Source organism: Cebidichthys violaceus, unplaced genomic scaffold, assembly GCF_023349555.1.
Source record: "Cebidichthys violaceus isolate CVI_PGR_0920_01 unplaced genomic scaffold, fCebVio1.0.p SCAF_13, whole genome shotgun sequence".
Taxonomy (NCBI): domain Eukaryota; kingdom Metazoa; phylum Chordata; class Actinopteri; order Perciformes; family Stichaeidae; genus Cebidichthys; species Cebidichthys violaceus.
Window position 1 is genome coordinate 14,780,388 of NW_027176296.1, and position 17,196 is coordinate 14,797,583.

Below are 17,196 nucleotides of genomic sequence, written 5' to 3' on the forward strand. Positions count from 1 at the left end.
TGGTTATTTGAATAAAACACAAAAATGAAGTAGATTAGATGATATTAGAAATGAATGACTATTTCTATTTCAATATTTGCTTTAATTATTATTTTTAATGGTGTATTACAAGCTGCTTACAGCTAATGTTATGAAGTTTAATAGGTCACAATTCCCTCTTGAATATCTTCTATGTACTGCTGTGAACACAACTGTATTTATTCAAGTTTCCCGCCTTAAACTACATTTTACAAGATTACATTTGAACACATCATTATAGTATTAATCTACCTTCAGTCAATACTCATTTTCACTATAGACCTTGAACGCATCATAATAACCTCCGTTAGCCGTTAGCTCCGATATCAGCAGGACTGTGCCTGATGGGAATGAATTACATTATAATAAGTGTCTGATAAAGTTTATTGTTCCATCTCTACATACCTGTGCTTTCTGAAAACAACCAGCTATTTAAAAAAAAGGCTTAAAGTCAGTCACTGTGAATACATCCACGTTCTCCACACAATACTAACCCGATCCTCCTGATCGGCCTGCAGCTCTTTGACGCGCTCCAAGAGGCCCTCTTTGGCGCGGTCGAGGTGATTGGCCAGGCCGGTGATGGAGATCTTATCAGACTGCTGCTCAGGAGCAGGCACTTGAATATTAACCTGGAGGAAGAAAGCATGGTTACTCTGAGTTTAAAGCTAAGAAAACAAACACATTGTGCATCCCCATGTCAACACAAAGTCTGAAACACACACCTCAAATTCATCCATCATCTTTCGAATTCCACTTCCTTTCTGTCCGATGATGTAGCGATGAAGCTCAAAAGGCACTTCCACCTCAATAGTGACAGGAACCAAGGCCTAAGGAAAGGAGACGGTTAGAGGAACAAAAGGAACTATTTGGAGAAATAATAATAATATTCATAGTAACAATAATGAGCTCCGTTATGAAAGCCGACCTTCAGTGCTTCCACAGCAGCCTCGCACCGCTCTTTGCGGCCAGAAATCACGATCACGTCACACTTTTTGGGCGCGTTTGGATCAACGGGCTCCTTCACTTCTCCGTTGGCCTCGCCGTTCTCCTGAATTGGGGCCTCCGCAGGAGGTGCTGCTATAAAAATAAAATGAATACATATAAGTGAGTGAATTGGACAAAGTTTGATAAGAACATTTGAAATTTAGAGACTCGATGTCAAAGTCTCCATGCGGATCAGGTGTTTACCTTGCGGGTCCTCGCGCTCTGGGAACTTGATCTGCACATTGTGATCTCTGGTGATCTGCTGGATCCGTGAGCCCTTGGGACCCATGATAGAACGGTGGAACTTCTGAGTGATCACACACTCAATGGTCACTTGAGCATCCTGGAAAAGACAAGGTTCAAATGGGAGGGGGAAAAAAAGACATTGATTACATTTCAAACAGAAGAGAGAGAGAGAAACAAAATAAAAGCCGTCTAGGCTGCATCTACTAACCAAGTCCTCGACGATCTCCAGCATGCGCTTTTTGGCTGCTTCCACACAGTCTTTGGCTCCTTTCAGGGTGACCTTTTCGCTCTGAGTGCCCGTGCGAGGGAAGCTCACCATCACGCCACCGTACTCATCGGCAAGGTCCCGGAGGACTTGGCCGCGGCGAGCCACAAAGTAGCGGTGGTGCTTTGGATCAACGGTCATATTGTCCTCGACGACGTTGTCCTGAAACCAAAAGAGCAAATGCATTTTAAAATACAGGCGTCGTGAGAGAACTAAAGCTTAAATCCGCCGCCGTCCTGCCATGTTCACAGCTCATTTGGAGCCTCACCAAACTCTTGATGAGTTCCTCCAGCTCCTTCTGGGCGTCCCGCACGGCTTCTTCAGTGCCGACCACGGTGATGAGCTCCTGGTCTTGGTCGTCCGCGGTGGGGAAAATGATCCTGGCCCCGGTGCTGTCGCGAACCTTGCGGATGTTTCCGCCACCTTTCCCAATGAGGAACTTGTGGTATTCCGGCTTGGCGCGCAGCTCGGCAGTGTGACTCTTCGTTTGCTGAGGTAAAAAGATGAACTAAATTATTTCTAGAGCAAGAAATCGATCACGAAGTCAACTCCAATTACAAAAAAAAAAAGATCCGCACAAAAGATGCCTTTATAAACTTAAAGTTATAACGGATGGTAAACTCCATCATGCCTTCACTGAAACCCCCTGATTTTAAGTTTGAATGGGCTAAACATTATTTAATCTTGAGGGAGAAAAGCAAACCGTCATGTCTACTACAAGCGATGCACCAGCTCGTTTTGATGCCGACAGTGGAAAGGACACTGACAGAAGCTCTCAGCAGGTGGTAATGCATGATCAATGAGGCTCAGGGTTTTCCCTCTGCGCCTGTCTGACGGCTGCCAGTCTAGACTCGTCACATCTCTTACGAACCTTCTCCTCTGCCAAGGCGAGCAGTTGCTGCTTGGCCTTCTCCACCTCCTCCGCAGGGCCTCGGATGGTGACCTTATCGATCCCCGAGCCCTCAGTGGGGAAGTGGATGTGCACGCCGCCGCACTCCTCCATGATGGAGCGCACGAAGCGGCCCTTCGACCCGATCAGGGAGTTGTGAAGCTTGGAGGGAATGGACACCTCTATCTCGGTGATGTTCGCCTGAGCAGAGAGAGACGGTAATTAGGTACGAGTGTTGATAGGTGTACAGACACTAGAAAATATATCGCAATCCCCTGCCGTTAAAATCAGTACGACGTTCCATTTAATTAGTACCGGAATGACAGTGTTTTAATAAAAAATGGAATAAAAGATGAAACTTAAGATTATGTTTTAGCTTTTGCTGCGGTATCGTTTCAGTATCCAGATATTCAGGCAGGGTATCGTATCGAAGTCATCGTGACGACACCGATACGACGTAGATTCAGACCCGTCTACCAAAGCTTTAGAGACAGACGTACGGGCACGCCTGTGCTTACCAGCTCCTTCTGAATGGCCAGGATGCGATTTCGTGCGACCTCGCAGTTCGCCTTCTTGCCAGTGATGACAATCATCTCGGAGTTGCTGTTCTCAGCAGGCAGGTCAATTTTTGTGCTGGTTTCCTCCCGAATCTAGAAAGCGAAAAGGAAAAACGTATCGTTCAAGTCAAACACGGGACACCCCGAAGACCTCGTTGACCTACATGAACTCTCCTTTAAATATACACAGCACCTTCTTGATGTTTGATCCTCCTTTTCCAATGATGTTTCTGTGGAACTGCTTGAAGATGGGGACTGAGAGAGAAAAGCCGTTCTCCACCTGACAAAAGGAATCCCTGAAAGTTAACGTTCATGGACAAACAAACCAACCTTTTAAAATACCCGTCTGTGGCAGATGACCCATGGAAGAGAGAAGACTTACCATTTCAGCCACGATCTTCTGCATGAACTTTGCGCATTTTTCAACCTCATTCCGTGGGCCCCTAAGTTGAACGATGTCACTTTTCTGTGCTGGGTCGGGGAAATTGATGATGACCTGGAAGAGATGCGGTCATGGAGTTATTAGGGTACATTTAACGGGTTCAGTACCGACCCACCACCACCGTTACCAACTCACCTCTGGGAATTTGTCCCGCACTTCTTTGATCTTCTCCCCTTTTTGGCCGATGATGGCTCTATGAAAACGCTGTTCAATGATCAGGTCCTTTGTACGCTCATTCTCCTGCGAGACAGATGGTGTATTTAGCGACGGCACATCAGGATCCAATTTGCAGCATCCTGCCGGTGAATCTCGTACTCACCATGCGTGTCGTAAGCTCCAACAGCTCCTTCTTGGCCTCCTGTACACCCTGGGGATCCCCCTCAATACGGATCACGGTGCTCTTCTCGTTGTCGGGGGGGATGCGGACAGTCACCTTGTGCAGCTCTTTGATGCGGTTGACTATAAATAAAATCAATAAATATATGGCTTGAGAAGGACGCCGATCAAGTTTTTTGTTGCACTTTGCAAAATGATGATTTGTGTCATGATCACAGCAAACTAATCTGAACAATGAAGTGGTGTCTTGGTCTTTGGAAAAGTATTCTTTATTATTGTTATTATTATTGTTATTATTATTATTATTATTATTATTATTATTATTATGTTTAACTATTTGCACAAATCAATTTTTATTTTTGAAATGCGGTATGCAGGGATTATTGGAATGACTGATTTATTGAATGAATGCAAAATTGCTGAACACATTCACCGGAAGGTGGCTTTTATTTTGAAGTTAGCTCTTACTGTAATGGCAAGTATAAATATATGGTGCAAAAAAATAAAATAAAATGGCGGCTATAGTGTGCCCATCTTTTTCCAAATGGACGCTGGCCTTTTCAATCCCCGTATCCGACCTCAACTCGTATAAACTCGCTTTGGCGTTTCACTTCTTTCACCGTCTCCAGGCTACAACACACAGAGTACGGTCGATACGTCGACAGCCCCTAGTTGCACTTCAACACACCAGCGCTTTGACAACAACACGGTACTTACTGTTGACGCCTCCTTTTCCAATCAGGTGTCTGTGGAATTTGGGATCCACACTGATCTCGGTGAAGTCCATACGATTTACCTTTTAAAAAAGGGTGAAAGTAGACAAAAAAACATGAACATCACTGGAATAGATCAACCGTAGCTTGTAAGTGTTGTCAACACAACGGCGGTCCTCCTTTTACACGATCTACTTTGTAGCACATGGCCTTGACATTAAAAGAAGCCTTTTGATTGTCAATCAGGCCTTGTGTCTAGAAACAGTTCTATAGTTAACATGACACTCACCAAATCTGTAACAATGATTTCAATCTGGCCCTGCACCATCTGCACGTCTTTGGTGGGACCCTCCAGAGTGATCTTATCGTCTCCCTCGGTGAACTCGATGTGCACCTGGATGCAAAATTCATGAAAAAAAACAAGTCGCAAATTAGAAAGAAAAAAAAAAGTGTATTTAAAAATGTTATCGTAAAAATAAAATCATAATTGAACAGACCTTGGGCATTTGTTGGGTAATCTTGGCCAAGTTCTGCCCCTTCTTGCCAATAATGAAACGATGAAGCCAGGAAGGAGCTGTGACCGAGGAAACGTTGTAGCTGTTTGCCTGCGAAAGGAAACATGCACTTTCAGTTCATTCTTTCCTAAACAACAAAACGCGCCAAACGGTCGTATTTTGTAAAGTTCCACACCTTGGCGTAAACTTCAGTGAGGGCCTGACCCAGGCGGTCCGGCTCCCCACGAAGGATGACGGTTTCAGAGCTGCTGTCAGACGGTGGGATCTCGACTGAGACGCCAGTTTTCTCCAGGATCTCCTGCAGGGTGTTTCCCTTGGGGCCGATCACATACTTATGCTGAGACTTCTTCACCTCCACCGCAATAGTGGTGGCGCTCTTCTTCTACGATGGAGAAAAAAATAAAAAAATAAAAACAGTTAGTCGAGCAGGGAATCGGTGCGATCTGTGTCAACGCTCGCTTTCCTCGCAATCGTTTGGATTTTAACGTTACCTTCTCTTCATAAACCTTCTTGATCATCGCCACAGCAAGGGCCACCTGCTCCTTCTCCCCGGTGATGACAATCTCCGTCTTGTTCACACTCGGAGGGGGGACGTTGACCCGGGCGCCGGTCTCCTGCATCATCTCTCCTACCAGCTTGTTGAAGGCGCCGGTGATGAACGGGTGGTACACCTTGTCAATGTTCACTCTCTCCACAGCACGCTTGTCCTAAAAAAGGAAAAGAAAAAAAGACAACGGATCTTAAAACTGCGATATGAGGGACGTATGTTAACGGAGTACGTTGACCGCCTCAGGAGACACGTTACCTGCTCAGCAGAGATCAACAGGATCTCATGCTTGGCCTTCTCCAGGCCCTCCTTGGTACCAGAGATCTTGATCTGGTTACTGATGTCGTCGGGTCGTGGGATCTGGATTTTGGTGGCAGTCTTGAGCTCCAGCTCCTGAAGCTTCTCCCCGTTTTTGCCGATGACAAAGCGATGGTGCTCCTTGGGGATGGCGACAGTAGCCGAGGCCTGTCGGGGGTTAAAATGGACAGTTGGCGCGCCATTGTACTCTACCGTTAATACTGCGAACAGTTATCACAGACGAGAGACGGATCGCCTGACCTGAGTCTGCAGTCGGGACACAATCTCCTTGCGGGCCTTCATCACGGCGTCCAGCTTTCCAGAAACCATGATGGAGAGACCCTGATCTTTTGCCAAGGAGAGTTCCAGGTGGGCTCCGGTCCTGTGCATGATGTCCACACAGACCTTCGCTTGGTCACCTTCCCCAAACTGGTTGAGGTCCTTGTACTTGCGCTCCTCTAGAGGCACATGGAAAACCTGGTTGTGGAAAAAGAAAAACGTCAATTTGACGCGATGAACAATTGTTATATCAGAATAAATTGCTTTGATAGGACTCAAAATAAAAATCGGGACCCATTGGCACCGAAAACAAAAACGCATTGTTTGAAACTGTGGACTACAGCCACCCATTGCACATGCATGCAACATACACACTAGTGCTGGGCGGTATGAGCAAAAATGTGTATCACGGTATTTTGTAAGATTATACAGATTTCACGGTATTTTTTTTATCACGTTAACGCATTAACTAATTAACGCCCGAAAATGATTTTATCGCCCCTCCATGTACAGCTTCTTATCACCCTCTATGTACCAACGTACATTTATAACAAATACCACACATATTACACGGTACTCAGCGTTGCATACGCGTCTAACCAAAATACCCAAAATAGCAAAAGTCTCTTTGTTCCTCCTGCATCGCTGTTTTCTGTTCTTAATGTAGCGACGGAGCCTCTCCCAGCTGTTAGCAGACTTGTACTACCGGGCTAACTAGCGAGCTGTACCCAGCATGCCGTTCGGCTGTGTAATTTTATAAATGTATAATTATTAGTGTGACAAATTGTTTATGTGTCACAAACTGTTGTGTTGTGGTGTTTTGCCTTGTTAAAGAGAGTTAGTTGTGGGTTATTAATTGTTGTGTTATAAAGTTATAACCATGATTAGGGTTCCCTCTCAATACAGTTACCGGTTGAACCGGTATACAGCCCAGCACCAATACACACACACACACACATTGTTGGGTATAAGCATGAGTGAATGGGTTCTATAAACTATCTCACACTGTCCTAACATCTTATTCAAGTTCTCTCAATGTCTAAGTGGGACATTTTTTTAGCTTAAAATGCTCAGTCTACCTTATTTACTAACAGTTCAAACAAACAGTGATTTCCTTCTTTTTTTTTTTTTTTATTCAAGTTTAGCCTGAAAAAGTATCCAAGCATTAAAAAGTTGAAACTGAGACGTCATAGAAATGAATGTCGACCTTTCATCGTCCGGACTAGGAACCACTGGAGTATGCTAGAGGAGCACGTCAGCGTCCTGTAGGCTATACATTCTTTTATCCTAATATTTAGTCAAGAGGCCTTTTTAAACGGCAGATATTTTGACATGGCAGTGAGTTATAACATTAACCAACACTGCATCGCATTCCGTTCCAGGGCCCTGGTGTTGTGTGGGCTGGCTCACTGTCACGGCATACTGATTATATATGGAGTTAATATTATTGCACCTGTGTTTTTCACTGCTCTTTCAAGCCAAAAGGTCTGCAGTGGAAAAGGCCGATTAGGCTAAAAAGTTGGAAACTGTATCAGTTTTCACAATGGGTAGTCACTAAAAATGGCTTGTAGTTTGTAAGTTTGAATGCATTAAAACCACGTGTGGTACACAAACACAGGTGGCTTTGATCATTGCTGCCTGATTAACCCTTTTCTCTGGACGATGCGAGCCGTATACAGACTGTGCTAACTGACCCTGTTAGGCAGTTCAACCGACACCTTTTTAACCCCTTCCTTGAGAATAAATCTTGATTTTGGTGAGCTCATAATTCCAGGACTACGTCTGCCCACCTTCAACCCGAGAAGAGGTCCAATCAGCCAGATTAACTAAAAACACCCGTGTTGGTAAGCAAGTACTAAAACCTGGGAAAAGTTCCAGGTAATTTTAGTCCCGGGACTACTTTTCAAGTAAACTAAACGGTTCCTTCCGCCCGTTGTTGTCGGCATTTCCATAGCGGTCTAAAGTTAGGCAAATTAGTCCGCTGACTTATGAAAAAGCAACATGACATGGGGGCTGCTGGTGGTCACAGGGTGAACACACTGTGCAGTGTTCAACTGAAAAAATCAATGTTGTCTCACTGCGACAACATTTACTGCTGCATGTTGTAATGGATGAAATGCAGACGAGGAAAGTTAAACTAAGAGCGTGTGTCTCCACAGTAAACCGTATGTCGAGTGTTTGAGGGTTATTTCTGCTTTAGAACGGAACCAACGTGAAACGATCAGAACAGAACCGCCGTGAAACGATCAGAACGGAACCAACGTGAAACAATCAGAACGGAACCGCCGTGAAACGATCAGAACGGAACCGCCGTGAAACGATCAGAACGGAACCGCCGTGAAACGATCAGAACAGAACCGCCGTGAAACGATCAGAACGGAACCGCCGTGAAACGATCAGAACAGAACCGCCGTGAAACGATCAGAACGTAACGTTTCCTCTCATTCACAACACCACGGCGCTGTCGCTCTCTCTTCTACCGCTCACCCAAACTCACTTTCTTTTTCTCTCCCTCTTTTGTTAAAGTTTTGTCGTTTTCTGAGCCATTTATAATTTTAAAAAAAGAAAACAAGTCCAACCTCAAACAGTGACTTACAAAACATATTCATACAAGAGCTAACAAACCTTTCAGTTCATGCGTTGGTAACTTTGAAAAAGGGTCTACCTGGGTGATAACAGAAGACTTGAGAGGTCGGATCTTGGATGTCCAGGCGTTGGCAGTTTCCTGGGTCCCCTCAGGTGAGGCCGCCTTCTCGGGCAGAGGCGGGAAGGCGTCCTTGTAGGTGGGAAGAGCATCCTCTTCCTCTACAGCACTGGGTCCTGCCCCAGCAGCTGAACACAGACACAAAAAAAACAACACACTCATGAATCCACTTACGGCTCCTAGTTTGCATTTTACAAAATCAAGCGCAACCTTAAAAATCAGAACACTCACCACCACTCTGCTCTGGCCGGAGCCCACTGCGGTGCTCATTGAAGCTTTCCTGCGTTAGTACAGCGACTGAGCTCATGGTCAAAATCCCACGTTTACACAGAGTCCGAGTGTGCCACTGGAAGGAAAGGAAGCATTATTATTATTAATAAAGGGTTTGGCAACAAGAAGCGCATAATATTCAAACACTTATTTTCTAAATCAGCTTCTCACTATGAGTGATGGGGCAGATTATCAAAGTTTGAAGAATAAACTTGTGTCGAACAATACCCAGGGACTATTTTTAAATAAATAATCAACGTCAAAGAAGAAATGCTCGAGAGGAAACCATGAAACCAAGAGCAACCGTGTGTTCAGGAGCTTGAACAAGACTTTGAGAACGTACAGTATGTTGGTACAAGCTTGTTAGAGAAATGTAAAATAGAGATTTACTGGGTTCTGAATGTTTGGCGTCAGTCTAACCTACACAGCAACCTGCTTCAGGTCTAAGGGATGGATGAACACTCGTCACTGCTCTTATTTGCGTCGTGTTCTTGCACATCTGGGACACATTAACATGTCGTAATCGCTTTGCACAGCTTTCGCACGTCAGAAATAACAGCGACATAGAAGCACGATTGGCTCCTTATGCAATTCACAAATTGACTTTGGCATACGCTCATTTGTCATGAAACCTAGATAACAGAAAAATGTCACATGCACAGGTTAACATGTTATACAGGCTTATCAGAGGCGGACTTTGGGATTTTCACCATTATCTAATCTAGTTTTATCAAAAGAAAAACGCGACTCTCGCAGAATAACCACACTTCTTCTTGTCACACTAGCATGTTAGCGCCGAGTTAAAGTGAGCCGAGACTGATTGGTGAGTAAATAGATAATGCTTTAGCACCACAAAAGACAAAATAAATACCGACGTGGGCAGGGCCACAGCTACGGAACATGTTGTCTCTCTGCAAGAAACCAGTTTGTCTTCTGTTGCGACCGTCTTTGTCCAGTGCTATTCTAAGAAGTGTAACCTAGTGAGTAGGCTCCAGGGTTAAGAGGATTTTTTTCCCCCGGTTGACCCCTGTGTATGCATGTCCATGTTGGATAGGATTAAAGCAAAAATCCGCCAACAGGAAACTCCGATGTCCTGTCTCGGGTCTTTGAAGAGAACTCTTTTCAGGAAAGAAAGCAAGCGCAAAGCATAACATCTCATCTATGACATACTTCCTTTTTCAAAAAAGAGACCTACAGCTATTAGGATTTCTGACTTATACAAAGCTGAAAGTGTTGATTTGGTGATTGAGCTCCAATTAACAATTATTTTTGCTCTGCAAAGTTGGAAAACAAACACACAAGTGCTCCGATTACAGCGCGACACCACTTCACTGTCAATAATGAAACCGAATACATCATCGGGAGTCACCGCTCTGTTTTTCTGGCGAGCAAAGAGAGTTAGATCCTGGCCAACCAAGAGCAGAGGAATGTGAATTGTTTTACGGTGGATTTTTGCCCCCAAGCAAGCCTGAAATTCATCTGAAAGCACGGAGAGACTCCCAGATGTCACAGATAACTTGTTGATATTAAAAGTGTTTTCTTTCCATAGACCAGGCAATTTAAAGGAAATTTACTTGGAGCCTCAACATGGCAGTCGTTAGTTTAGCAGGCAGTCCCCCCCCCCCCCCCCCCCCCCTTACACATTTCAGACCACCCTTTCAGTGGCCTCTTCCTTGTCAGGCTTCATAAACTTAAGGCTGCTCTCTGCCCAGCACTCATTACCCTTTGCAAACCCTGTTGCCAAGTCAAGTGTGCGAATATCCTTCATTTAAACATAAAATCAAAACACTTAGTATGGATTTCTTTATTGCGCAAGCATGCGAACAACTAATTGGATTTTGGAGGTAGGCCGTCCCCCGCCTTGTTGGCATTTTTGTGGCCGGAGAAAGCGCAAAGCACGTCGAAGTCATCCAGACGGGGAAGCCACATCAACGCTAAACAGACTCGGTCACATATTTGCTTATTACTTAACAGGATGCAGTGCATATTCAAACTCAATGTGTCAGTATCAGCCAAAAAAAACAACACACTTAATATTGACTTTTCCAGAATAGGCCAGGAGTATCAAGAGACCGAACATAAAACAATGTCCTTGGCGGCCGGCTTTAAATTGAATAAATACCCTAAAAAAAAGTGGAAGGGATGATGAGTACCGAGTCTCCAGAAAATCGATCTTATTTCAAGTTAAAACAGCGATTTCTTTAATGAATTACAGTGCTTGATAGATACTAACGGACTGTGGGACTAAATAAGTTTAGTTGTTTTCACATCATTGCTACGTTCCTCAGCTTGCTTTGGAGATCCTGCATCCCCTGTGGGCTAAACGTCATACGCTAACAAGTGAAGTACAAGGCATGGTGGACTACTCCGAGTTTCCACGCATGAAGGATAAACTTGTGCTAAATGTCAGTGAGAAAACGCTGTACGGCCGAAGCTTTCTACTCTACAATCCTAATTATACCTCTTTAGTACGGTGCCAATCTTCAAGCTGTGGTTTAGGTGGGCGGAATCCCATTTAGGGTCAACAAAACGGTGCGCTGTGGATTGCTGAAGATGGTGTTAGTGACAGCAATTTACAATGCTAATAGTTTTAACAACTTACCAGCTAAATGGTCAGTTACCAGATAATCCGTCCTGTAAAGATGCAATTTCCCGTCAGCCTGCCAGCTTTTGCCTAAAGACCACAAAGAAAAAAAAAAGGAGATCAGCTGCATTACAATACCCAGGATGACATCTTAGTGTCAAAGACAGATCAAGAAATAATTATTTCAGAGGTCTCTCTTCAAAACCTATGCACAGACTGGCTACTACAGGGTTATTGCACACAAAAAAAAAAAGAATATTGTATTCTCAAAAATATCTGTGCGATCAATTTGAATTATTGCTTATGTGTGTATCATGTCCTATTAACTAAAAATGGTTATGGCAGATTTTTTTCTACAACAGTTATTATTAGTTACACAGCTAAAACTCATTAAATGGAAACATCAGGCAGCAAATACAAAGTCAGCATCACTCAGAGTGTTTAAGTAACTTGCATATATATTTTTAAGTAGTGCTTCCAGTAAGACCAGAAAAAAAAAAATACTTCTAAAATACTCCCACCACAGACAACTGAAACCATCCAGAAATGAAAAAGCATTCAGATAAAGTTGACGCTAAGATGGGCATCACTGAACTCCAGTCAAGTTTCACTCTCTTTGACAAGCATCTGGATTCTATAATTGGACACTGTCCCATCGGACAGACCTGGCAATTAATGAAGCTGCTGTGGGTGAACCAGGTAAATAGGCCATTGCTCTCTTGTGTAAGAACCACAAAACATGTTTCTAATTGAAAGGGTCTGATCAATAACGGCTGTGTAGTTTTGCCATGGCGTGACAATTTGAGCAAAAGTCATTAAAACATCTGGATTTATTCTACTAGTTTGCCACTGGTGACACCAGCTGTCCTCTCACTAAGGTCTGCACAGGCTGCCATGTATGTCAAGGGGAAAGAGACCCGTTTGAGCACACTTAGTACTTGTAACGTGAGCATAATGAAGATATAACGTTAACTAACCAACTCGTAATATTAGTAACGATATTTTGTGTGGCCTAGTAGTGTTAGCACAGGCAACAAAACACGGCCTGTTCCCTTTAACAGCAATAAAACAACACATAATGTTACTGCCCATGTCTACACCAGCAGCAGTCAGTAAATAGAGACAGTAACTCCATGGCTTAAAATGACACGTGTGAATTACAACACAGTGATGCCAGCTTTTTTTTTTTGGTCTTAACTAACGTTACCATGTCAAGGACGCATTTTAAATGGAGACTAATAAGTATAGTAGTCAGGAACTCCAAAACTCATTAAAGCCCAACCACACAAAAGCGGTCAACCAACGTAGCTTAACGAAATACATCGGCGTATTATCTAACCGACGAGGTCACTAAATGTGCTGCTCAAGTTAACGCTGACGTGCTCGTCCTGCTGCTAGTTACGTTTGCATTAACGTTAGCTGCGGCATGGCCACCTTAGCGCCTATATAATGTTATACACAAATCCCAGATTAAGGGTTTAAGTAGCTGGTTAGTGTGGCTGCTAGCTAACACATTATTAAGTTAACGAGGTGGCTGACAGTTGCCAAAGACACATTACAGTGTGTGCTAGCTGCCGTCATGTTGGCTAACGTCGACTGACCGGTAGAAAATGTACTGAAATCGAGATAAACTAACGTGAACTCCACTTCCAGGGACGCCAATATAACGTCGGATGTTTAGGAAATATGATAACCCCTTCGTAAAAGTGGCACATTCAGTAGCAAAATCACTGTGGCGTGGATTACTAGCTCCAAACCCTAAGCTAACGCTAGCTAGCAAACTTGCTAAAAACTTTGACTGTGCGACTGTGACACGTAGCTCCTCGGCTACATGTAGCTCGGCTCACTCAAACAGCCCTACACACAACTTCAAGCTGTGCCTTAGCCAGCTAATGGTATTAAGCTAACAGCGGATTGAACGTGTAAGCCGTATAATAACTCTGTCATATTCATACACGGGGGTTGTGTCTTTTTTTATATACATTAGCCAACGCTAACACGGTCGTAAAAAGTACAAGTTGAAGTGTAGCATTAGCCAGCGAGCTCATGTTAGCTTACAGTCGGTTCTACTAGCTCGCTAAGTCCACGTAGGCATACAGCTGAGCGGAGGAGAAACGACACGGAGTCAGGCCAGAACACACTGTAACGTCCAAGGTTCACCAACAAACTGTCTTCCCAACAAGTACCACTCCGCCATGTATAGTACAGGTGAAGGTCATATGTAACGGTAATACAGTAGTATTCAGGAGAAAACAGTGGAGTACTTACTTATTTTATGTTCTCGTCTGCCCTGAAGGTGCAGGAGCTGAGATGAAATTCCACTGGCGAGAAGGTGGGATTGAAGGCTGACGGATATATACCAGTGCCGCCCACCAATCATATCCTCCAACGTCACGTCAAAGAGTCCGATTACAAATAATTTATTTTCATATCCAAGAGTTACAGACTCGTGTACAACTTCAGCTCTTTGTTTACATTGCGTAGTAAGATGAGCCGTTTGATGAAATGTGGTTAACGTGGTTTCCCTTGTTAAACCTGCGCTGGATCCGGGGTGGATTAAAACCACATCTAGAGGACAGTATTCATGCACACAAAAAGACCAGATGAGGTGGCAAATTCATTCTTTACTTATTATTAATCTCACACTTCAATATGGGAAAATTCCTCAATGTCTTTTTACTCTTTAGTGGGATCAGATAAAGAATGAGCCCAAGCCAATCCTCCTCCACTGCTATCCATTTTTAAGGTTATGAAGGCAGGCTCACAATGTTGTGGCTGTGAATTGTGAGAGAGCAATATGCACATGCCAAACAATCCTGCAGTTATCTTGGAGGAGACACAGGCATGTGCAGAAACACTTCCCCTAATACAAGTTCAGAGAGGCTGCATTCTCAGGTCATTCCTCAGCTAGCTGTTTATGGATATACTCCAGCACCAAGTAACAGAGTCCACAGTTTACAGCAAGTGGACTGCTAAACACACAAATTCAAATAAATGCACCTTGTAATTGAGCTCAAAGCATGCTACTAGGGACAAAAGTCATGGATGGATTAGTGACTGGCCTACTTGGCAAAGGCTCAAGGTGTCAGGGTGTCAGGAGCCCCCTTGGCCTTCACCTACAAAATGTCACTCAAAGAGACACGTACCAACCAGATAAATACTCAAACCTACCACGGAGAGACACATAGCGACTGCAAAGAGACACACAAATTGCAGAAAGAGACAAAATGGCCATAAATAGACACAAAACAACTGCAAAGAGACACAAAACAACTGCAAGTATATCCAAAACAAATACACAAAATGTTCACAAAGAGACACAAAACCACTACAAAGTGACACAAAGAGACACAAAGAGACACAAAGCAATTGCAAAGAGACTCAAAATGACCTCAAGAAGACACAAATCAACTTCAAAGAGACACAAAATAATAAAAAAAGAAGTATGAAGTCTGTGTGTCTTGCAAGAGATGTAAGAGGGGTGTGTCTGTGCCCTGAGGCCCATTGTCTCATAATCCAACCATGATTAAAGTCAATTCATTCTGATCAGAAATCTCCCCAGAAATCTTAAAAATGCCAGAAAAAAAATCCATCTGTTGTCCATGTGCAGAAGGAAATCCTTCAGAAATTCTTTTATCAGGATGCAAATTTGAAGCTGGATTCCCAAACACAAAGAAGAGATTGTTATGCAGTAATATGTGTAACATAACATGAGACTGTAGCTACACACCACTTCTTAATGAAGTGGAGACGTTCATACACAAACATTCTGTCGGCTAGTGCAAATTCCAAGTGTTATTTCAAATTTCAAATTCAGTTTAAGTGAAGTTAAAGCAATTTCCTGACATTCTTTTTCAAGACACTCACTCAAATTTTCATAGATTTTGGTAGATTTCTTCTGGAACATTTAGATGCACTGCATGGCGGACAGTGGCAGGTGGAGTTTGCTCAGTTTGACAGCTGATGAGGGCCATGAGATGATGCCGAAAGCTCCAGAAGAAATGTAATAAATTATTAATATTAATTATATTATTATTATTACAATCTCAAGGAACTTGAGATTGTAATAATAACTCAATGAGACTTGAGATATAGTCAAGAATGAACCTTACAGCTCACATTCAATCATTTGTGCTAGAAGTTTTATAGATTTGTTACAATTTTATTAATAAATGTTGATTGAACACCTTTTGCTAATACCCTACCCTCGACTTTCTCTAAATCCACCACTTCTGCAATGATGACGGTAACATACTGGAAAGCATCAATTTACTTTTTATTATTTATAATTCTGTTTTTGGGGACATCAGTACAGTGAAACTGGAGAAGGGATACACAGAGGGTGAACAAAATCCACAATAACAATCTTCAAAATACTCACTTTGAGGTAAAACAGTTTTAGAGAGGAAAGCTACTTTTTTTTTACTCATTGGTCATTATAATATAATGGATATAGTAGCACCATAGTCTACGGCCTCAAAACGATCCATATCTGACACGGTGTGTCAGCAAAAAAAATACTAGAAACAAGTGTTTCTAACAAGACTGTTGTACTAATGCGCATTACAGTGCACATGTGTTGCTGTTATTGTGTCCACCCTTAAACAAGCATTGATATTCTGACTGAAACGCACATCAACCAGACTAATTTCATCACACCAGGGCACTGTGAGGAGGACCAGGGCCTTTGAAGATAATGCCCACTGATCAAATCAGTCCAGACTCCATGATTGGATACCATCTGTATCTTTCTCCTCAATGATCAACAGCAGAAAATATAGAATGAGAAAAAAATCTGCTAAATGCAAAGAGGAAAACTGCAAATAGAAGCAACAATGTGCTGACAGAAGGACAACCATGATGCATTTGTAACTACAAATCAGGCGAAGACAAAAGTTCCACGACACATAGGTACGTTTTGACAAGTGCGTCATGTGATCATCTATCAACATGGCCGGAAAGGATGAACGCTTTGTTTGCAGAAATTAAGCAGATAAGGAGCCCCGTGATGGACCAATGACCTCGCTGATGCCCTGCTTTCATCCCACTGCATGCTGGGAAAGATTCCACTCCTTGGCCCTGAACAACAAATTGGCAGGTGAAACCAATGAATTATGAGATGATATGATGAATCAATGGACAATAACACCCCTCTCCAGCAGATCACATGGAATATTTGTCCACGTTATCTAAATAAATATTACATTGTCTACTGTAATCCAGAAACACTTTAGTTTACCGTATAGGCCAGATGAACACTTGATCATACCATATATAAAGTAAGAATTACAAAAAAGATTTTTTTCGTGGCATGCACATAGCAACACCAACCCTCATGGGTTTATGAGACACCAAAAATACAGGTCACCTCACCGCTCGGTTTCAAAGAAAATATTCTGCCTTCTCTCCCAGGCCTGGCAAATAATATCTGCTACATAAAAGGTTCATTTCCTGAAGCACAAATCAAGTTTTTTGTAGTCATCCAGCCAAAGGAAATCAACATTTTGCTAAAGAGTACATCCCTCATGTCCTTGTAGACAGGACAGTAAA

The 17,196-nt window shown here is 43.1% G+C and overlaps 1 protein-coding gene across 1 annotated transcript; it reads right to left on the reverse strand.

The window, feature by feature from the left end:
* Positions 1–78: 78 nt before the first annotated feature.
* hdlbpa (high density lipoprotein binding protein a) lies at positions 79–13,978 on the reverse strand. Its single transcript, XM_068707879.1, has 23 exons — positions 13,915–13,978; positions 11,665–11,736; positions 9,024–9,138; positions 8,754–8,920; positions 6,071–6,286; positions 5,771–5,977; positions 5,457–5,672; positions 5,141–5,347; positions 4,948–5,055; positions 4,740–4,844; positions 4,455–4,533; positions 3,721–3,860; positions 3,537–3,641; positions 3,342–3,455; positions 3,153–3,239; positions 2,921–3,052; positions 2,385–2,603; positions 1,782–2,003; positions 1,457–1,675; positions 1,207–1,345; positions 944–1,095; positions 741–845; positions 79–647 (listed from the first exon to the last, which is right to left on the reverse strand). Exons 3-23 carry the CDS (start codon positions 9,097–9,099, stop codon positions 474–476), a joined length of 3,189 nt encoding a protein of 1,062 aa, XP_068563980.1. The 5' UTR covers positions 9,100–9,138; positions 11,665–11,736; positions 13,915–13,978; the 3' UTR covers positions 79–473.
* Positions 13,979–17,196: the final 3,218 nt, after the last annotated feature.